Source organism: Nyctereutes procyonoides, unplaced genomic scaffold, assembly GCF_905146905.1.
Source record: "Nyctereutes procyonoides isolate TBG_1078 unplaced genomic scaffold, NYPRO_anot_genome, whole genome shotgun sequence".
Taxonomy (NCBI): domain Eukaryota; kingdom Metazoa; phylum Chordata; class Mammalia; order Carnivora; family Canidae; genus Nyctereutes; species Nyctereutes procyonoides.
The window spans coordinates 29,010,001-29,032,834 of NW_026575159.1; the positions used below are offsets into that span (position 1 = coordinate 29,010,001).

At 52.1% G+C, this 22,834-nt stretch overlaps 1 protein-coding gene across 1 annotated transcript in view; it reads right to left on the bottom strand.

Moving 5' to 3' along the window:
• COL22A1 (collagen type XXII alpha 1 chain) overlaps nucleotides 1-22,834 on the bottom strand; it is a 242,116-nt gene that overhangs the window by 17,987 nt on the left and 201,295 nt on the right. The window contains exons 49-55 of the mRNA XM_055314212.1: nucleotides 21,194-21,247; nucleotides 16,507-16,560; nucleotides 11,954-12,007; nucleotides 7,722-7,766; nucleotides 6,945-6,998; nucleotides 5,442-5,495; nucleotides 75-128 (exon numbers count right to left, since the gene is read on the bottom strand). Coding sequence (XP_055170187.1) covers nucleotides 75-128; nucleotides 5,442-5,495; nucleotides 6,945-6,998; nucleotides 7,722-7,766; nucleotides 11,954-12,007; nucleotides 16,507-16,560; nucleotides 21,194-21,247 — 369 coding nt within the window. The remainder of the gene's footprint in view (nucleotides 1-74; nucleotides 129-5,441; nucleotides 5,496-6,944; nucleotides 6,999-7,721; nucleotides 7,767-11,953; nucleotides 12,008-16,506; nucleotides 16,561-21,193; nucleotides 21,248-22,834) is intronic.

Consider the following 22,834-nt stretch of genomic DNA (forward strand, 5'->3'; position numbering starts at 1 on the left):
CAATCTGTGATGTGAAAAGCATGCCCATGTCAAAGCTTGCCTTGATTCCACCATACGGCAGAGGGAGTACTCACAGGACTTCCTGCAGGACCAGGGTCTCCCGGAGATCCCGGCGATCCGTTCTTACCCTGGTAGAAGAAACACAAGCAATAATCTGCCAGGATCCTCTGCTAGGACATCGGGGAGCAGGATGGTGGAACAGAGTGAGTGCCGGGTGTGCAGGACCCCATTTCACACCTGCAGCTGTCATTCTGGCCAGCATGGCTCTCAGTAAGCCATGTCATCACTCGGAGGATGTTTCTCAATTTATAAAATGAGCCTGTGGTACTTAACTCATAATATTCTGGAATTCAATGAGTTTGTGTACATGATAAAGCCTATCCTGTTGAGTGCTACCCAGGGTACAGGCATCATGACCTCATCCATCCATCCATCCATCTATCCATCCACCCGTCCTCCACCCACCTATCCATCCATCCATCCATCCTCTACCCACCCATCCTTTCATCCATCCACCCACCCATCCATCCTTTCATCCACCCATCCATCCTTTCATCTATCCATCCTTTCATCCACCCATCCATCCATCCTCTACCCACCCATCCAACCTTTCATCCATCCATCCATCCTCCACCTACCCATCCATCCATCCTTTCCTCCACCCATACATCCATCCTCTATCCACCCATCCAACCTTTCATCCATCCATCCATCCATCCTCCACCCACCCACCCCTCCTTTCATCCATCCTTTCATCCTTCAACTCAGTTGCTGTCTTAAGAAGCAACACAAAAGTGCTCAGATCAAGGCAGTGCTGTTCTCAGCTTAGGACATGCTTGTCCCTGTGTGGATTTTATTTTACTCCTCTAAGGGAGTCACCGTTATCCTGAAGAGATGAAGACCGTGACACAGACAAGAAAAGTGGCAGTGCAGAACCCTGTACTAAATCAAAGATCCATTCACTCCAGACTCCAGGACTGACCCCAAAGAGTTAGCAGTTCTCTGACTCGGGTATTTTGTGCATGCTCATAATTTTGATAAATGCATTTAACCAATAAGCTCCTTGATATAAAAATCAGAGAATTTAAGAACTCTTCTAGCTATCCCTCTGAGGATCAGACAAATTCCTATTCAGTCTGAGGTTCAAAGCTTGGCTTCAGCGGGCTGGGCTGGTCACTGCCTCTGCCTGCCACTCTCCTCCTTCTTAGAACCTCCCCTAACCAGGTGGCTGTGTCTTTACCCGGCTCTTCCCTGCTGGGAGTAGCCCAAAGAACAGTGTGCGCCTCACCTCTCTCACTGTGGTCAGCACCTAGCACAGTGCCAGGCACACAGGAGGTACTCTGCTGGACCAAGGAACCCAGAACATCACAGGAAACCACTCTCCAGGGGCGTCTGGGTGGCTCAGTTGGTTAAGTGTCTACTTTGGGCTCAGATCATGATCCCAGGGTCCTGGGATGAAGCCCTGCATTGGGCTCTCTGCTCAGAGGGGGGAGACTGCTTTTCCCTCTGTGCTCCCTCCCTTCAAATAAATAAATAAAATCTTAAAAAAAAAAGGAAGCCACTCTCCATTGATCCTATAACCAAAAGGTGCTGACGTCCTATAATCTGTGAAGCACGCATTCACCAATGAGTCAGCTTCGTGGAAATACATTACAGTAAGAAGAAGCTCACACTGCCTGAGGACTTCCTCCATATCAGGTTTTGCACGCATTTGCTCACTGCACATGACAGATATAAACACTGCCATTTTATAAATGGGGAAATCAAGTCACGGAATGTCTACACAAACTGCCCAAGACGGAAGTGGAGCAGCTGAGATTGGAGCCCAGGAAGCATATGCCCAGGCGGGCTGGGTGGTGGTCATGACTATGTAGGGGACGCATCTTATGGCCTAACAAGTGCATGTGTGATCGTGGATGATTCACACGGCACATCTCACATAATCGTGCCAGGAAGCATGAAGCGTGGACGCCTTTATCCGGCATCACCGATGAGGAGGCCGAGGCACAGAGAAAGCACAGCGTCTGCACAGGAGTGCTGCAGTTGGAGCAGCCAGCGGCTCTGTGACTTCCCCTACTTCCCCCCCCCCACCCGGGGAACGTGGTGTGGTGGCTCCTCCCTGCACCTCCCTCCACCCACCCACCAACCCATCTGTGTCCTTCTAAAAATATGCGCTTTGGCTCATCCCTATGGTGATTATCTCTCTCCTCCTTCTCCCTCTGATTTGCAGGGAGGATAAGGGCCAAGACACATGAGCTTGCGATGCCAACACAGGCGGATGTACACGGAGGGGCAGCACGGGGTGGCCACCTGCCACCTGTCGGGGCGCTGGAGGCCAGCTGGGGCAGGGACTTGGCTACTTCCTGGACTGGGGGGTCGACTCCTCATGTCCTACTCATCCTGAATGGAAGCCACAGTGCCCCCCCTAAAACTGCCATGTGCTCCAAATTCCTGTCCTGGGCCCCGTCCTACCAAGTCCCATCTTTCTGAGAGGGAGACGTGGCCCACACAGGCCCAGGCAGGTCTTCAACGGCAGACTGGAATCCGACTGCTTGGATATGAGCCCAGCCCAAGCTCTGCCACTTACCGGCTGTGTGATCGAGGGCAGGTGACTGGACCTCGCTATGCCTCCATTTCTCATCTGCCTCGTCGGGTTCAGGAGAACTCCGTGAGCGAATTAGGCAAATGCTCGGGTGGTTCCCTAGCCCTGGGACGGTTGGCATTCCCTGGAGGCTCTCCGTCAACACTCAGTGTCTGCTCCAAGGTAGTGTGAACCTGCTGAGGTTGCTGGGCACCTTCCCTTCCCGGGGAAGGCCGATCGGTGCCAACTGAGTGAGAGATGGGCTGTCAGGGTGATAACCTGGAACCTCCGCTGATGCATTCCAGTAAGAATTTGGCAAACTATCAGTTTGTTGTTGCTTACAAAGTACGTATGAAGGCCCCTCAGAATTGGCAGAGGCGAATTAGAAAAACACAAAACTGCCTCTTGGGGACCTTGGCCGGGAAGACCTCCCTTTGGCATGTGACACGTGAGGTCCTCGGCCTCCTCCCCTCACCCACTCACTGCTCCCCACACTCAATGCTTTTCCTTTCCTCTCCTGTATCCCTGGACACACTGGCATTCAGCAGGGATTTACAGAGCATGACTTTGTGCCAGGAGACGCTAGAGGAGGGAAGAGCAACGTCCCCTCCTTTGTCCAGGAGCAGAACCCAGCATGGAGCCCCAGGGTGACCACCTTCTACCTACTAGGCACTTTCTCAGAGCTGGACACTGTTGCATCATTTCCCCAATTTAAATGCTGGATCTTGCAAGTTCTCCTCACTCTACAGATGAAGGGGTAGGCCCAGGGGAGCTGAAGGAACTCATCTCGCCCATAGAACCCGTAAGATGCAGCTTAACTCCAGAGCTTGGAGGTGGAAGCTTGATTAAGGGCCAGCGGGGGCCCCGGTGGCTGCCACTCCATGCCCAGGGTGCTCCAGAGGTAGATTTCTCCATTTGTCTGTCCTTACACTCTTGCCTAGTCTCTTCTTCCCACGTGGAATTTTAACACCACACCTATGCCATATTCCGATTCTGCTCTGTATGGATATCTGCATGTGATACATAAAGAGTAAGGGGTCTTGGCATCCCAAGGACCAGTATTTGCCCCCTGGGGGTGACAGCACACCCACTGGGAATGCATGCCCCAGGGACTAAGTGTCATTGGTGAAGAGCTCAGCTGCGGGTAGTCTCCTGGTCCCTGCATACAGGGATGGTGCCGATGACCCCAAAATCTGCAGGTTGATGCCACCCATGGGAGAGTGAATGCAGAACACACCACTCAGCTCCTTAACCTAGCCCTGCAGTTGGATGAGCAAATGCCATGTTCTAGAAGGAGGAGATGGGTTTGATCAGTGAGCTGCTGCTATAGAGTGGGAAATTTGAGGCCAAAGCCAAGATGCAAACCCAAAAAGCACGAATGCCCTGCTTCTGAGTGTGGATGTTTTCGTGTAGACAAACCCTCAGCACAAAATGTGGCCATCACTACACACAGGGGACACCCATCCCACAGCTGAAAAGCCAGAATGGCAGGGGCCCACTGGGCTCCCCACAGCCCGGTCTGAAGGCTGTCCTTCATGCCCTACCTCAGCCCACGGGGGATCTAGGACTGTGGGCGTGGATGACATCTGGACATCCCGCACCCCCACAGGCTGCTGTGTTAGGGTGGGAAGCTGGATATGAGTTGCTGTAGCCCCATCAAGGGAGAAAGTGACTCCCTCTGCTGAGTTCCAAAGAGATGTGGATTCAAATGGGATTCACCCATTCCGGGTGCCTCCTGTAGGGTCCTGAAGACAAAGAACCCAGCCATGGTCACTGCAGGTGCAGAGCACTGAATTTGGTGCCAGAAAGTCTTGGGTTTAAATCCTGCCTGCAGCTCTTGCCTGCTGTGTGCCCTGGAGCCAGGAAGCCCAGATTCATCTAGGTTACAGGTTATCCATTCACCCATTTACTCCATACTCGTTCCAAATACGCATCCACACACGCACACACCATACAGAACAAGCCGGTTGCCAAGATGAAGTGCTGCATAACAAACGCGTATCCTATCGATATGCTGGTAGGTGCAATGAAAATATTTTTAAATATACCTAAGACACTATTAACGGTGGCTCCCTCTGGAGCGTAGGGCTGGGGTGAAATGGGAGACTTTTCATTTTAATTCTGCATGATTCCTTTTATCATTAGCATGGATCACAGTTGCACTATCTCAGTGTAGGGCCTCGTTCGCAAATACAGTCACTGCAGATAGAATTAGTTTAACGGGCCCATCCTGGAACAGGGATCCACCCAACGCCACTGCTGTTCTTATGCAAGGAGGACATTTGGGCATAGAGACATGTCCACAGGGAAGATGCCAGGTCAAGAGGGAGGCAGAGATCAGAGTTGTGTTTGCACCAGCCAAGGAACACCAGAGATGGCAGGAAACCCCAGAAGCTAAGTGAGAGGGATGGAAGTGAGAGTCCTTGTCACAGGCCCAGAAGCACCCAATCCTGCCCACATCTTGATCTGGGACCTCTGGCTTCCTGGATGGTGAGACCGTACATGTCTTAGACATCCAGCTCCAGATCTGTGAGACAATAAATTTATTGTTGAAGCAACTAAATGTGTGGCTAGCAATCCAATGCACAGATCATGCATGGAACGCTAGGACAACCTAAAGGGAAGTCCTACAGGGTTCTCGCCATGCCAGGTGGCTCTTTTTACATTTCTGCATTATGGGTCGGTGGTCCGGAAAACAGCCTCGGGTCTGGGTAGGAGGGCACTTGTAGGGCTTAGGGCAGTAGCTCCTTTTTTTCCAACTGCTAAGGCACGTGGCCACTTTTAAACAACACACACAGGACTGTACCAGGATGAACCAACCAAATGTCACCGCAGTGATAGGCTGCGGAGTATCACTCACCGGTGGGCCCCTCAGTCCTTGGGGGCCCTGGGGCCCTGTGGGTCCAGTGTCGCCCTGGAACAGAGAGAGGTATGTTATCACAGAGTGGCTGCAGGGAGATGACAGAGACACAGTTTCAAACGTGGACCGAATTTCATCTCATTCCCTAAGAGAACCGACTGGGTGTCCATCACTAATCTCTAGTGGTTCCAGGGCGGACAAACCCATCTCACGTAGATGGGTACACGCACAAACACGATTTATTTATTTACTTGCTGAGACATTTTCCATCCCTCCCAGTGATTTCTCGTGGCGCCGTCTTGAACTAAGGGAAGCCACCAGAGAGAGAGGCCGCCTTGAGGTTCTGTTCCTGACTCACTAGACAATGACCTGACCCACTCTTGCCTCAGTTGCCATAGTAAGAAAAACGCTGCCCGTGCACACAGCCATTCCGGAGTATAAAGCAGTGGTGACTCACTGGTCTTCCAAGCAGCCTCCTGGCATGGGTGTAAGTCCCTCCCACATTATGAATGAGAACACCGGAGCGTGGCCATGCTCCTCACTGAGGAGACTCAAGTAAGAAACTCCTATGTATGTATGTATGTATATGTGACTCTGCTGCTGAGGAGGAACATGGGAGCTAGACCAGATTTCCCCTATGGGTCCTTCCAACTCTACTGCTTCATGGTAGCAGGTCAGCCAAGAAGACTAGATGTGCAGACCTCAAGAGCCATGGGCAGCGTGCACCTCACCAGGGTTTAGAGGCAGGTCCTGAAGGACGTGAAGGAGCAGGTGTGAGACCCCCTTGGGCCTCAGGACCCTGTGCCCATGCTCCTGACCAAACACCCACTCCCACTTGGCCAAGTAATGTCCACCCATGTTGGACTGCCCTGTAGGATGTCACGTACATGAGGTCTGTCCTCCTAGGGGAGGGTACAGAGCTGACAGGTCCAGCCCCAGGTCGCCTCCTTCCACCTCTGACAGTCTGCATGACCACCAGGGAAGTCCCTGGAACTTCCTGGGTCTTGGTTTTCTATCTGTACGACTAGGGCAAGAGACATCTTGCCTGTCCTCATCCCTAGATCATCCCTAGATCAAGTCAGTGAGAGCAGGTGAGCAGTATTAAGTGCCACATGGCACATGGTAGGGGTGGCCGTGTTGGGTTCTTTAGGCCGCAGAACAACAGAGCTAGAGCAATCATCTGGGAGAGACTCTGCACTTCAACCCCACGTGAGGCCGGACCCAACAGGCCACCGCTGGTACCAATAGAGAGCTCACGAACAATTCAGCAGGGGCTCCTTAGCTACTGTGTGGCACAGGCATCCAACTGTGAGGCTGGACACCCAGATCCCAGGGCCTCCTCAGGCCTCCGAGGAGGACCCAGGGGGCTGGCAGGTGAGACATCCCGACCGGTTCTGAGCGTGCCTCTGCAGGCACCAGCCTCCCTGGTGGTTTCTCCTGACCCCTAAGGGATGTGTGCTTTCCACTCTCTCTGTACCCCCTCTGCAGGACACCCATACTCACGTCTTTTCCCGGGGACCCTTCTTGGCCAGGGGGCCCCATGGCACCAGGCTCTCCCTAGAAGGTGGAAGAAGAAAATAAAATACCTGCTGTTAGGGAAGAGAACGCAGAACGCCAGCTGCCTGGTGTCTGCATATCCAGGCGGGGCAAAGACCCAGGAGCACGGCCCCCAGCACCAGCCCCGCTGGGTCCTGGCCGGAGCTAGGGTCTGCAGGGCCCCCATGGCCAGCGGCGAGGCTGGTCCGACTGTGCCTCTCCAAGCTGCAGGCAACACACCAGCCCGAGGGGCAGGCGGACGGGCTTGGAATCCTGTCCCCCACACGCTGACTCGTCACACATCTCAGCTTTGCATCGCTAAACAGAGAGGGCCGGGGGTCTAACCGGTGGCCCTCGGCATTTCCTTCTATCTGGGACACTTGAAGCATGGGGAAGAAACTAAAACATAAGAGTGTGGGCTCCAGGGTCTCCCCACCTGGGACGGGACGCACCGAAGCTCTCCACACATTAGCCCTGGGCCCGTTGTACAGTTTGCACACAGCGCAGCTGCACGGGGTGCCCTGACTCCGGGCTGACTGGGTCAGGTAGCGCCCCTCATGTCTGGGCCCAGAAAGAGCATTTAGAAAAACCACACCAAGACTGGGGATGATGCTTCCCATGATGCCTGCTGTCCTTGCTCAGGTGACCAGGTGCTGCGCTGGGCTGCGGGGCCAGGAGCCCTCCATCTAGAAGCACCAGCCCAGCTCGGCCTGGGCTGACCTCCAAGGCTAGACACCCACTTACCCGGGGACCAGGTGCGCCGGAGTCACCCATGTGTCCCTTGAAGCCCTAGAAGAAAGAGAAGTTTTTGCACCAAAGAGCAGACTGGTAAAACAAGAGGGGTGGGCACCTGTGTGACAGTCCAGTTGAATCCTGCCCCCTCTCACTGGGGCTTGCTGGATGCCTCCCCCTCGAGACCCCAGGCATCGGCCAGGCCCTTGATGCTGGGTGATGGGACAATCAGACTCCCCCTATCCTCTGCACCACGATGGGCAGAGCTGCAGGGCTCATCCCACAAATGCTCCAGACATTTGAGGTGTCACCCCCACATACCTCCTGGGATTCACATTCCTGAGGATCTCATCCGACCTGGCTTGCACCGCCTTGGCCGGGCCCCTGGGGCAGGTGCTCCCCTTGTAGACAACACATTACCTTCACTCCAGAGGTGGGTCTAGGGGATGCCGTCCTCGTTCCTGAGGCTGTGGCCAGTCCCACCCAACACCCTCATTGTGGGCCATGGTGCTGGGCCCTCCCTGCACCTCCCTGCAACAGCAGCCTAGAGATCTAGGACCTGAAGCACCAGGCCCTGGGAGCCAAGAGGAGGGTGTTAGCAGAGCTGACACTATTATTTCTAACAGCCACATCAAGCGGACTGTGTAATAATTCCCATTTCACACGGGACAATGCTGAGGCTCTGAGAGACAAAATACCTGCTCAAAGTCACAGAGCCAGAAAGAAATCGGGTTCAGATCCAGTGGGTTGGCCCAGACCCAAGGCCCTCCCGTTCTCCACTGCTCTGCTTGCTCTGTCTGGGGTCCTGTTCCTGGAATAGTGGCTCTCCTGCTCTGGCTCAGACTGCTCTCCCTGCCTGCCAAGACCTAGGGCATTCATGGGCGGTGCAGTCTCCACCTGAGGGGCACCTGCCCACCCAGCCACCTCACTGTGCTACATCCCAGACTCAGTGTCCTCAGCGGGCCGTACACTCTGCACCCCCCACTTCCCGCTCCAGACCCATGCGCATGGGTCCTCTCTTCCTGGCCGACCCCTTGCTCATCGAGACATTCCCCCTGGCTGGAGGCCCCCTCCTTACCAGCCTCCTGTCCCCAGCTCCATCTTCCTCACTCCTCCTGTGGTCGCTCTCAAAGGCCCTCCTTGTACCTTTGTCACTAGGCATCCTTGCCAGGGTGCTGCTCCGAGCTACTGCAGCACTGAGCACCCCCGCCAGCTGGTCCCCCGCCAGTGGCTGGCACAGAGCGAGGGACCTGGGTGGGCTGATGCCTGGGCACACAGCTCAGAGAGTCAGGGGTACCTGGAGCGGGGCCTAGAATTAATCTCCCTTGTCCTACACTCCTACACACACACACACACACACACACACACACACACACACAGGGCCCATGCAGCACAGGGAAGTGGTTAGGACACTGAGGGCTGAGGGCCTGTCCTAGCTCCTTACCCCAGTGGGAAGGGTTGGGGAGAGAGGGAACGGGGCAGTAGCAGTGGAGGAGAGGGAGCAAAACCCTCCCTGTGGAGCCCCTACCACATCCAGGGCTGCAGCCATGCTGCTCTCATGTGGTGTAATGGGGGACCTGGGAGATGGGTCTTATTTCTCCCATTTTATGTAAGAAACATGAGGCTCGGGCTTACCTATAACATTAAGAAATGGGAGATACATGATTCAAGCCCAGGTCTGTCTGACTGCAAAGCACGCCCTCCCCACTGTCACCCTCAGCTCAAGGAAGCAGCAGTTTGTGGCCAAATCGGGCCTTCCAGGGCCAAGGCCAAATATGTCCTGGCTGACGGCACCAGGCTCTTCTCTGGCTGATGGCACTAGGCTCTTCTCTGACCTTATCCCCTGATTTTATGTTCTGGTTCCAAAAAGCAGATGGAAACCCTGCTGGGGACAAGATCACCTCAAGGCCTGGCCATCCAAAAACAGAGACAACCCAGCGGCCTCTCTTATGGTGGTTATTACCCTGGAGGTGTGTCTCTACCTCTCTGCCTCTCCCAACTTGGGGAATAAGAAAGTGTGACTTCGCCTGCCTCTGGGAGGGGGGCTCGGGGATGCCTCCCAAGCAGCAGGTGCTATGGTGATAAGTGCATGCTCTCAGATGTCAGGAGATGCAGGGGATGAAGGCGGTCAGGAGCCGGGCCAGGCGGGTTTCACACCCCGGCTAAGTGCCTGCATTTCACCTCCCATCACCCCAATGCCCGAGCCTCAGGGCCTCAGCTGTAACCGGGGAGGTGTCCCCTTCTGTTGGGCTACCGTGAAGATGAGATGAGATGCTGCCCCAGATCTGGACCTGTCACTGGGCGAGCAGCCTGGAGGTATCAGTGGCCGGCAGAGGAGGAGGAAGGGGATGAAAAGGGACTCAGCTCAGATTGGATCCCAGATTCCAACACCTTGGAGAAGTCAGCTCTCCCCTTGGAGGCCTACCATCTAGCCTGGGAAGAATAAAGTACCTGCCAGGCATAGCTTTGCAGGGTTAATCTATAGGAAGGGGCCCCGGTGCCAGTAAGGCTGACTTTGGAGCCAGGTCTGGAATAGAACCACAGCTCCCCACGTTGTAGCTGTGGGTCTTGGGTGCTTTCCTTCTCTTCACTGGGACTCAGTTTCCACATCTGAGGATAGACCTACTTTTGCAGAGATGCCGGCAGCATTGAATAAGAGATCATGCTCTCCGCTGTTCAAAACGGGCCAGGTTTCTTTCCCTGGAGAGAGATGGGGTCTACCTAGGTCCCAGCATCTTCCTTAAAGACACTATAATCTCAGATCCAGCCAGCTCAGAGCCAGGACGCTGGTGTGCTCTCCTCCTATATAATCACAGACACAAGTACCAACCGGGAAGCCTCAGGCACTGTGCCAGGCACTCGGCTGGGGATGGTACGTGTTCCATTTCTCCTTTAATGCATACCACTGCCCTTTAGAAGTGGGAGATATCTTGATCTCCACTTCATGGAAGAAGAAATAGACCTTCAGAAAGGTCCCCTGATGAAAGTTAACAAGTGATCAAGGGAAAGCTGAACCCACATTTGTCTATCTCCAAGCGCATGTGTTTCTTTGAAGCTTCAACGTGGGTCTTCTTTCACCTGCTTGGGTCTTTAACCTCTGCCCCTACACTGAGGTAGGATTCCTTGCAAGATTCAACCAAGAAATGGGTCTTGCCTCCACATGGATCCCAGCAAATGGATCCCCTTGGCTAAAATGAAGACTCTCTCCTCCAATTAAAAAAAAAAAATCACTAATTCTGTGTTTTAATTCCACCACAGGAGGTAGTACTCCCCATTCCTAGATTTGCCCTCCTACCACAATCAGGTGAAAAGCGAGGAGATTAAGGGAAAAGGAAATTGATTTTTTGTGTTTCAGGTCTTTCTTACTGAATGCTTAGCCAGGTGAGTTAGTGATTTTAACAGAAAAATACATTCAGGGAATAGAAGCAGCACTTTCATCTCCCACATCTTGCCAGGTAAGTAGATTTTAGAATTGTCACTATAAAGAATATATATATTTCTAAAAACAAATCTATGGAATTGTGTAAACAACTCTGAAATTATGCAGAAGTAAAGCATTTAGCGAACACTGTCCAACAGCCCCAAAATACAGAGTTCATTTTTATAGAAAAATGAGCTATGTATACTGGGTTGGCAGCTGATTATAGATTGATATATAAATATAAATGTCAGAATTCATACATAGAAAAAAGTCAGAATTTATACAGACTGCATACATACACTCCTAAGATCTAGAAAGATACAGGAAAATGTTAATAGTTTTACCTCTATGTTGTAGAATCACAAGTAACTCTGTTCTACTCTCTAAAGCGCTCTTCTTCTTTTGTGTTATTACCGTCATTGTCATTGTTATACAATGAGAATGGGTTACTTTTATAATTGGGAGAGAAAAACCTTTAGCCGTGGGAAAAAAAAGACTTAAGATTCATTTTTCGATTCATTTTTAGGTTCTATCATCCAGAGAAAGCCCGTTAAAATTGCAATAAATTGGTTAAGAACAAAGGAAACCTTAGAATAGCAACATGGCAACAGTGGTTGTGATTTTGAAAATACATTCTGTAGCCGTGCACATAAAGAACTGAATATATTACTTTGTAGAAGCACCAAAGCCTTGGAAGAGAGGTGCTTCTGGAAATCCAGGGTGCGGTGGGCTCATGAGCCACATAGCGGAAGGCTGCCTTCCACTGCAGACGATGTGCACACACGCGTGTGCACACACATACACACATGGCATTGGCACTTACAGGCGGGCCTTGGGCTCCCTCCAGTCCTGGCAGACCTGGCTCTCCCATTTTGCCCTGAGAGCAAAGAAAAAGAGAAGAGTTTGGGGACGTGGTTATAAGGATCTTCCCCTCGGCCACCTGGGCTTCCTGCATGGTGTCACACTTCCAGCAGCCCGGCGCTGACCCCTGCCAACCATCTCTGCTGGCATTGTGCTCCATTTCAGTGCACACAAATCACCCCCGTGCACCCAGGCTACTGTGCTCATCGTTTCCTCGGACTGTGCTGCTGACACAGGTTGGTCTCTGAGGACAACGTTCCCAGCGGCCCCTGGTCATCCTCGGAGGCGTTTTGGTCTGGATGCAGAATTCTTCAGGCCTCCTAGTTACGGAAGACTCCATACTCATTCACAAAACCACCTGGAGGCAGCAGCCATCCACTACTGCACGTTACACCAGGGGACACCGAGGTTCCGAGAAGTTAGCGCTTCCCTGAGGTAATGAACGGCACAGGCAGACGGAATCCAAGCTGCATGCACCCCCCACCAAAGGATGCCCTTCTTCCCCAGCAGGTGCCTCGGACACGGAGGGGCTGCCATTTGTACCCCTCCTTTCCCTAGCCCAGCTTCTCTTAACTGCAAGAAGTTATGGGGACACTTGGGCTATTCAAACCCCTCACCACTGGTGTCCTGGCATCGCCTTGGACAGAACCAGCCACAAATAACAGCCGGTGCAACACTGGTGCAGGACCCAGGTGATGTGGTCGGGGGGGAGGGATGAGTGGAGGAGTAGGGAGGGGGTGAAAGGGCCTGTATGACCCATGGGGATGGGGAAGCACCTGGCCCCAATGTCACTGTGACAGAACAAATGTCACTCCAATTTCTGCTCCTTATCACAGCTTGTAAAGCCTTCAGATCAGATGGGGCACACAAGCGGGGTAGGAGAGGGAATGAGGCATCCTTGCATTTGGAGGCGAAATCCCAGAGAGGAAGGAGGGTAAGGCATGAAGGTCGAGCTTCCAGGTCTGTGTGTTTGGTCCAAGCCCAGCTGTGTGGTCTCCAGTGTCACCTGCCTTCCCTGGATCTGTTCTCAGCTGCAAACTCAGCACAGTCCCCCTCATAGGGCTCTGTGACCGAGGGTACATGGCCCAGCCTGGCTCCCGCATCTGCCACTGTCACGTGGCACCATCATCGCTGGTCCAAGTCACCAGCAGGAAAACGGTGATGCCCAGCAGCTCTCCAGGGTTTCCACACACCAGACACAGAATGAGCCTCACATGATGCATCAGTGAGTCCGTACCACAACCCCTGTAGGGAGGCACCATGGTTCTCCATCGAACAATACACTGAGGCATGGAGAGGTTGAGTGATCTGCTCACAGTCACTCTGCTGGGGTTCTAAGGCAGGTTTTTGGCTTCTGAGTCCTTGTACATCATCCTACACTATAATTATTGCTCAAATGCCTCCTAATAAAGATTGCACATCAGGCAACTCAAAATGCTGCCTATGTGTCTACATATCTATCCACCCAGGCAACCATCCATCACCTGCCCACCTACCCACCTATGTACTGTGTCCCTAACATACAGAAACTTGAAAGACTATGCCAATGGGGCACCTGGGTGGCTCAGCGGATGAGTGTCTGCCTTCCACTCAGGTCATGATCCTGGGATCCTGGGATTGAATCCCACATCAGGCTCCCCTCAAGGAACCTGCTTCTCCCTCTCTGCCTGTGTCTCTGCCTCTGTGTGTGTGTGTCTCTCACAAATAAATAAATACAATCCCAAAAAAAAGAAGGAAAGAAAGAAAGACTATGCCAACATGAAGACGGACTACTACTACCTGTAGTGAATGCTGCTTCCCAACACATCCTCTTGGCTCCCTGAAGTGGGTACCTGTCACCTCCTCACAGTTCCTACCCTAGCACAGAGTGGCCTTCGGGGGGGGCGGGGTGGGGGGTGGGCTTGCCATTGAGGTGTGGAGGGCAATGTGAAAGTTAATGCCTTCCAGAAAAATCTTCAGTTTAAAAAGTCTTCAAGTATCTGGATGAATGAACAGCCCGGCAGGGGTAGGAGCAGGAATGCAAGTGTGCTCCTCACAAATTTCCAGAGGGTCTCCAGTGACCTTTGTGGACCCTGGAACCCCCCAGGTGGGAGCTGCTGGGCCATCTCTTCTAGCAGGGCACCCTGCCTCCTCAAGTACTGACCTACCTGCTGCATACCCAGAACAGACCTGGTCTCATACAGCTCTATGCCTGAGGCCTGACACAGGTCTACCTGGAGGAGGTGATCCAGGAATAGACCGAATGAAGACCAAGGGCCTCAGTCGTCCTGTACCATAAACATCAGCTCTCAGAATAGCATGCCTGCAGAAAAGCTGATTTCTGGTTCTGTAGTGCTGAACTCTGGGGTCAGCCTCTGGAGCATGAGTCCTAGAAGCTTCATTTACCATCTCTGTGACCTTGGCCAGCCTACTTAACCTCTCTGTGGGTTTCCTCATCTGGAACCATAGGACACCATGCCCCATGGGGATTATCTGGAGATTACAGCAGAAAAGGTAACAAAGCATCAGTACCTCAGCCCTAGGTGGGCACACGGGGGTGATATCCAACCTCTCCCACGTTCCCTCCCACGTTCTCACCCCACTAACTGCCATGTGCCCACTATGGGCCGCTCTGCTGGGCCTCAGCCCCCAGCGGCTTGGCAGGAGCCTTTGACTTTGCTCGCTGCTATAAGCGGCTTCTTTTCCTCTCAGCAGTGTGCTCTGGTTTCGGCATCTGGCAAGTAGTGAAAAATGTTAAAGAAAGTGCTTCCGGCAAATTGCACAAGATGCAGAATGAGTCATAATAGATTATGACCAAACAAATTACATGGAACATAAACCTCACTGTAGAAACTTTTACTTTTACGTTATCCCACTTTGTGGCTCTACGGGCTCTGCAGATCTGACCTCACCAGGAGTGATGGCCAGGGCACCCGGCTGGGGTGGGGGGTGGGCCGGGAGAAGTAAGTCACTGAAATAATTAACAGTCAGGTGAGCCTCATGCCTTCCACCAATTTCTCACCTCATTTGGTTCTGCAGCAACTCCAGTGAGTTGCTACTATTACTCTCGTTCTATTGAATAAAGCGTCTCAGAGATGCTTCCTGACCCACCTCAGGCCCCAGAGCAGGTCTGGAGCGGAGTCATTATCTAGAGCCAGTGTCTTCTCCCGCCTGTGGTTGTAATGTTGGCACAACATATTTCAATTCATTTTAAATTTAATTTTATCAGCAAGCAATGCATACACACAGCTCCACAATAAAATAACACACTACGGAGTGTACGTTTGCCTTTGAGCCCCTGCGCATCTTCCGTCCAGAATCACCCTATCATGGATGGTGACTACGTTTAGTGGGGTTTTTGGAGTCCCCCGGATTGCCATTATGTAAACACTAGAAAACACATAGGCCCGCTTTTATACAGAATGGGGCAGACTAAGCACACTGCTCTGTACCTTTATTTTTTTTAAGATGTTATTTGTTTATTCGTGAGAGACCCAGAGAGAAAGGCAGAGACACAGGCAGAGGGAGAAGCAGGCTCCCTGCAGGGAGCCTGATGCAGAACTCGATCCCAGGACCCTGGGATCATACCCTAAGCCAAAGGCAGATGCTCAGCCACTGAGCCACCCAGGTGTGTCTACCTTTGCTTTTTTACTTAACAATACATCTTGGAGGAGTTTCATGTGAGCATCTGGAGGGCATCGTCCTCCTTCCTCAGGGCTTCTTAGTATGCTACTGAGCGCGCCCGTCACTGACTAGTCTCCTCCTGGTGAGCGCCTGGAGAGCCAGGTCTCGAAGCCCAGGCGCCACCTTCCAGCTTCCCCTCGAGACTGAGGCTCTGAAGGGACCTGGGGAGACAAATGCACTGTCACCATGGGCCCTGACCCACAGGTGAGAGCAGGGGCCAGGTGTGGAAGGATGATGATGAGGTCACAGACATGAGTGTGCAGGGCTTTCTGCATACCTCCAGCCTGCAGCCACTGGGGGAGAGACTTGCCCGTGAGCTCTTGGCCTGCCTCACTGTGTGTCCCAGGCAGGTGACATTAAAGAAAAAGAAAAAAAAAAAACCAAAAACCCTATAGCTATATGCCAGAATTGAAGAAAGGGTGAGCTCTTATCTCCTGGAGCCGGTGGGAGAAGCTGAGGGCTTCCGTGGGGGATAACAGGCTTTCAGACAGCCAGTTTCTACTCCAGCCTGGGCTCACCTGCCCCGGCCCCCCTCCAACATCAACGAGATGGAGGCTGCACGGGGAAGTAAGAAAAAAAAATGCAGAGGATGAGTAGAAGCCCTGGGCTCAGGTTCACATTCTGTCACTGGCCCATCGTGTGACTTTGCGCCCATCCCTTCACCTCCCTGAGCCTCAGTTTCCTCAACTGTATAATGGGGGCAGCAGTGTCTACCCTGCACAGTTGTCAGGAGAAGCAAACGAAGCAACCCTTACTGCACCCAAGTCAAAGTAGCTCCTCGACACGGAGCAGGTGATACTGGGAAATTACTGATTTGGCCTGTAAAGTGGTAAGAAACGGGGAGTCCCTTACCGGCTCGCCCGGGGGACCTGGTTTTCCATCTCTGCCCTCTTTGCCTTCTTCTCCCTGCAAGAGAAATCACATAAATGGTCATCTGTGGCCAAAGGTGCTGGGAGGGGAGACACGGTCCTGCTGGTGCAGGCACCTAGGGCATGGCCTAACGGCCATGGGGGCGTCTCAACAGACGAGCTGGTTTGGCTTCCTGGTTCCTTCCCAGCACCACAGCTCTGGCTCAGATCTCTGGTCTGCAGGGCCTGGCCCAGAGCACAAAAGCAACGAATTGCAACGGCATCATTATTAGCGCTATTGACCTCAAAAAGCCCCGTACGGGACATTTCCTAAAGTCAAACTTAGGACAGCAGCACCTCCCAGCTGGGCCTCCCGGCTTGAACACAGTGGTGAGGAGGTAAGGACACAGGTAAGGACAGAGACCGTGAGGACCCCGGACGCAGGAGAGCATGGAGCCCATTCCCTGGAACACACAGGGGCTCAGTGAATGACCCCAAGGACTATGCGTGGGTTACAGAACGGCCACGAACACTTGGCCTTTCTTTGCATGAACTCTAGCCGTGATGCCCCTGCCGGAGCCGCCCCCTCCCCCACCCCGCTCTAAGGAGGGCACCGCAAGCCTCACGTTAACCCCAGACACCATCATTCTTCAGGAGTCTCTGCAGATGGGAAAATAATTCTATACAACGACCATGGCATCACAGAGACTTCGGTTCCAATCCTGGGCCACCTGGACTGTGTGGGGTCTGGGGAAAGAAAAGCCGCAAGGCAGCAGGGCAGAGGGGAAACTGAGTCACACCAGGCAAGTTCTGAACCCTGCCTGCAGCGCTAGGCATATGATCTGGGGCAAGCTACTGGTATTCTCAGCTCTTCGGTGCCCTTCTCCTAAGAAGACCTGCCTTGCAGGGTTGCCAGGCGGCTCCTGGATGCTTCTCCTGCAAGGCTGAACAAACCAGACATCGATTAATGGCACCAGCAATGGGCCCCTCCTGCTGCTGGAGGCGTTCATGGAACCATGCGTGACTCCTCATCAGCGCCTTCAACATCAGTGGCTTGGCACTGCTGGGAAGCCACAGGAATCTGGGTTTACTGGCCATGCAGGCTGCTGGCTCGATGCTAACTGGCACCCGTAACTCTTCTCGGACGCTGCTGCTGGCATAGCCACATTAACCAGATAAACCTTCAGGGCTGCTGAGGAGGCCAGGCTATACTGATTCTCTTTTGTAAATCATCCCCCCCCCCCCGCAAGGAAGGGAGAGAGAGTGGGCTGGACGACAGGCAGAAAGAGACAGAATCCTAAGCAGGCTCCACGCCCAGCACAGAGACCCACGTAGGGCTTGATCCCACAGCCCTGAGATCGTGACCTGAGCTGAAATCAAGACTCAGATGCTCAACCTACTGAGCCACCCAGCTGCCCCTATGCTATCTAATCCTTTTTTTCAGTTAAGAGGTTGACTGTAGAAACCACTTGTCCTTCTGCATGCAGAAAGCTGTGGGAGGAGGTCAAGAGACCTGTGCACAGAAGACAAAGCCAATGCCACAGGATGAGTGGGGGCAAGAAGAGACCTGCAAACTCTGGCTGGAGGCTGGCAGGAGACCCCAGGACTCCCAGGGCAGATGCATGGTCCCTGGGAGTGGCATGCTCACCATGGGGGGAAATGCAAAGGTGGGCTGAGGGTGGCCTATTCGACTGTGTGAGAAGGAAATGTGGCTTTGAAACATCAGTGCAAGAAATAAGCACTGCCCCCAGCTGACGGGGCTGCTGACAGCCCTTGAACATCTCAGAACCTGCTTCTAAACCTTCAGTAAATTACAGGGACACTCTCACCTCCTGCAGGCAGAGGAATTTAAAGGGTCTTTCTGGTACAGAGCGCAGCACACGGCTGGTGCTCAATAGATGGTGAGGCGTGTTGTTATACTTCGTGGAAGCTCATGCTGGTGCTCAGTGAGCGTCAGCAACTTTGCACCGTGTCCCTCACAGCCCCTGCCAGATGTGAAAGCCTTGTCTCAACATTTAACATTTCTTACAGCCAGTTCCTATAAGTAAATACATCCATGTCTTTTATGTGTTGCTCTTTCTACCTGGACTGCCTTCTTCCTCACCTCATCTTTCTTTGCCTAGACTATTTGACCTTGAACACCACCTTGAGTGTCACCTCCCCAGACATCCCTCCAGGTCCAGGATGGGTGTCCATCCCTGGGCTCTGTGGCCCCTGCGTCCCCCTCTCCTATCGTGCATCATGCTTTGTGTCAATGGTTTCTTCCTTTTCTCTTTGGCTTCTCCTGGAGACCGGGGGTTGCATACCAACGGGGATGAGGGCAGGGTCCCTCTGGTACCTTGAATGCTGGCCTAGATCCACCCTGATATTCGGGTTTTAGGGTCCAGTTCCAGCTCTGCACTTTGTCCCTACTCAGACTGAAATTCGGGTCCTCCAATTTAGGAAGTCCCTACTTGACACTGTGCTGGGGAGGCATGGTGCAGGTGGAAATGAACAGGTGTGTGTGGTTGCAGCCCCAGTGCTGTGATGGCTTAGTGCTCCTGGAACACACAGCTCAGAGTCCTATCTAAGCCATTGGCGAGGCTTCAGGCACCTCCCAGAGACAATGGCATGCAGCCAGGACCTCAGGATGAACTGCCTGAGAGGCCCCGAGGCGAGGGGTACATACATGCATTGACGTGCAGAAAGCTTTTTGCACAGAGCCGCCAGCTGGTGAGCACCGTGCACATGAAAGCTGATGGTTTATATCCAGGCAGAGGGAAAGGAAGTGTTTCTGAGACAGGGATGACATGGAAGCAGCAAAAGCGGGTTCAAAGTGGCTGGAAGTGGGGGGGCACCCTTTTCCTGTCCTCAGAGACAGGAAAGCAGGTCCATTCACGAGGCGCCAGTGGGACACAGGCCCAGGCTTTGCTCTTGCCTTAGCCACAGAATGGAGTCCGCCCTGGCAGGGGAGGAGGGGGTGGTGGAGATGGAGGGACATTATTGACAAGAGGCTGTAGTAACACCTAAGATCGGTCTCTCTTCTCTAGCACACAGGGCTTTGGTGATAAGGCGTTGGCACAAAACCTTAGTTTCACCATTGCTAGAATTAAATCAGGCAATACTTCCCAGCTGCTGGGACAGGCTAGGCTATGGGGCTGAAGTGTAGACCAACAGGGGTTTCACATCCTAGCACGTGTTGTAAGGTCTATGCACGCTGCACACGTTACCTAATCTCGGGGTTGAGTGCCTGCAGGGAGCGCTACCCCGAGGAGGAAAGGCCTCCGATGGGGGCACTCTTCAGATACTCCAGGAGGGAGAGCTCTCGCAGAGCAGTTCATTCAGCCACATGCTTCTTTAATTAATATTTGCTGAGTGTTCACTGTGTATGGGAAGCAAAAGCCTGGTCTTCTAGAACCCACAGGCTAGAGCACAGCCCCATGGTTAGCAGGTACTCCTCTGTTATGTCCCCAGGACTAGCAAACTGTCTGCCCTAGGCTGGGGAAGGGGGAACCAGAGAAAACTTCCTGAAGGTGATGCCTGAGATGGGATGGGAAGGATCAAAGGTATCAACTGGTACAAGACGTGAAGAAGGGGCACTCTGGGTGGACAGAAATGCATATGCAAAAACCCTGTGGTCTGGAGAGAAGAGGATGCAGGGTGTTCTAGGAACCAAAAGGAAGCCAGTGAGGCTGCAATAAAACACATCATCAGGCAGGGCAGGGGCGAGGGGCTGCAGCCAGTGGAGGCCCCAGCAGTCAGCCTAGGCCAAACCAGGAGTCCCCCAGGGAATCACTCTCCGTGGAGAAGGTAGCACATGGCCTCTCTGGACCAGCCTGACTAACACCCTGGAGAGCTCCACCCTACTGGGAAGTATATATATGTAATTTTTTTAAAGATTTCATTTATTTATTTATGAGAGACAGAGATACACACACACACACACACACACACAAACACACACACACACAGAAACAGGCCGAGGGAGAAGTAGGCTCCATCCAGGGAGCCTGATATGGGACTCGATCCCGTGACTCCAGGCTCACGCCCTGGGACGAAGGCAGACGCTCAGCTGCTGAGCCACCCAGGGATCCCCACTGGGAAATATATTGAATGTAAAATGTATTTGTAGAAAGTAATTTTGAGGTATATATTAAGAACCTCAGACATTATTACACCTGGAAGTAAACCCCATCTTGGTGGGCCACCGTACAGAACACAGAGAAGCGCCATGCATGCAAAATAGCTAATTATAGTTTTCACAAATAACTGTGCAATTTCTGAGGCAACAGAGGAGTGATCACATATATGATGGTACATTTATTGGGTAGAATGTAGGTAAAATTTAATGAGCGCATGAACATTTAATACCAGTGTGGGAAGTAAATATTTATAATATCACAGGTGTGCACGCCTATGTGTGCGTAGTGCCGTCTTAACTGTACACGTACGTGTACACAAGGTCCACACACAAGTCAACTATCCTTACAAGTCAACCACAGGACCTACTTGCATAAAAGAATGAGGTTAAGATGGACCCCATCAAAAACACACTTAGCTTTGGTTAGCGATTATCCTTCTCATTTTCTGCAGCACTGGAAACTCCCCTATGACCGTGCCTTGTGTTAACAGTGATGGAATATATTTTATTTGCTCATTTTTACAGTGGAGAAACACGTTTGTTTTTTTTTTTTTTTTTTAATGCCACTTACTGGGATTCCTGGTAATCCAAATGGGCCTTGGGGACCAGGAGGACCTTCTTTCCCCTAAAAGATGCAAAATATAAAAACACCGTTAAATCTCAGATTGGCTTTTCTGGAAGTAAATGATCTCACGTAGAATTGCCTTCACGGGCTGAAAGGGGTCTTTGGGGAGAAGCAATGGGTGCTTCTGCCTCTTGGCTTTGCAGGCACTGCCTCCTCTGGACGCAGGGTGGGGGTGCCCTGGGCAGAGCATAATCATGCAGGTGGGGGTGTGCAGACAGGGGCTCATTCTGGCGGTATTACATAGACTCGAGGGGAATTTGAGATGGAAAATCCTGAAGGGAAGAAGATATTTGGGTTTTAGGTCCAGTTCCAGCTCTGCACTTTGTCCCTACACGGACTGAAATTCGAGTCCTACCACGCAGCCCAAGCCCACGGCATCTGGGGGTGTTGTGCACCCGGGGCCCAATGCAAGTGAAAAGCTGACCAGGGGCTGCACAGATGCCCTATCACTACCATCCCCTTGTCTGGAGGTTCCCAAACTTTTTACCGCCAGCAGGGTCGCTTTTAGTATCTCTTTCCCCCACGAAATAGAGCTTGTGTTTTGAAAAACCGTGTTTACCCCATCACATTAATTCACACTTCATTTCCCATTTCCTTCACCAAAGACACACATCACTGCCAACCACAGCTTCTAATCAGATGAGGTCATCGGTGCCATCGTGTCTATCCGGATGAGCATTCTTAGGTCATGTGCGTCTCTGGCATATTTAAAGGCCCCGAGGACTTTATAAGCTCCTTCCACCGTTTCCTTCTGTGATAAAATGCTGATATCAGGTTCTACATTCTCATCTACATGCCCGACAAAGTGAGGTATTCTTATGGGCTGTGATGATAGCTTCTTGGAGGAAAAGCAAGAGGCAGAAATATTTTGACATTTAGTTCAGATTTATGCAGATTTTTTACATTGTCATGTAAAAAGTGTCCAACAGGGGACCCAAAGCTCACTTCTTTTTTTTTATTTTTTTATTTTTTTCTTTTTTTTTTTTTTTTTAATTTTTATTTATTTATGATAGTCACAGAGAGAGAGAGAGAGAGAGGCAGAGACACAGGCAGAGGGAGAAGCAGGCTCCATGCACCGGGAGCCTGATGTGGGATTCGATCCCGGGTCTCCAGGATCGCGCCCTGGGCCAAAGGCAGGCGCCAAACCGCTGTGCCACCCAGGGATCCCCCAAAGCTCACTTCTTTTATGTAGTGCTACTTAATCTCAATAAAAATTCCACAATTGATTTTTATTTCCCTACCCGAAGAAAATGAAAAGATCTTAGGAACACGTCATAAAGAGAGACGAGAAACTTTTTCATGACCCCTGGGAACCGAAGAAGATTAGACCATGTTTTAGGTGTATTACTACTTTGTGAAGATCTTTTCTTGAAAGGATTAGTACTTTACAGAGTCCTGTTGAATGGTTACTCTTAATTTTAAAACCCGGAATGCTACGGTTAAGCATTTGCACTGATAACAATTTGGCACAAGCCGCATCTCTGTAACGTGATGATCCAGGATATTTGAGATTGCCCAGATGCAGTGCCACCTGGACCAACACAAATTAACAACAGTAAAGCAAAAACCTTCCCCGCCCCCCATATC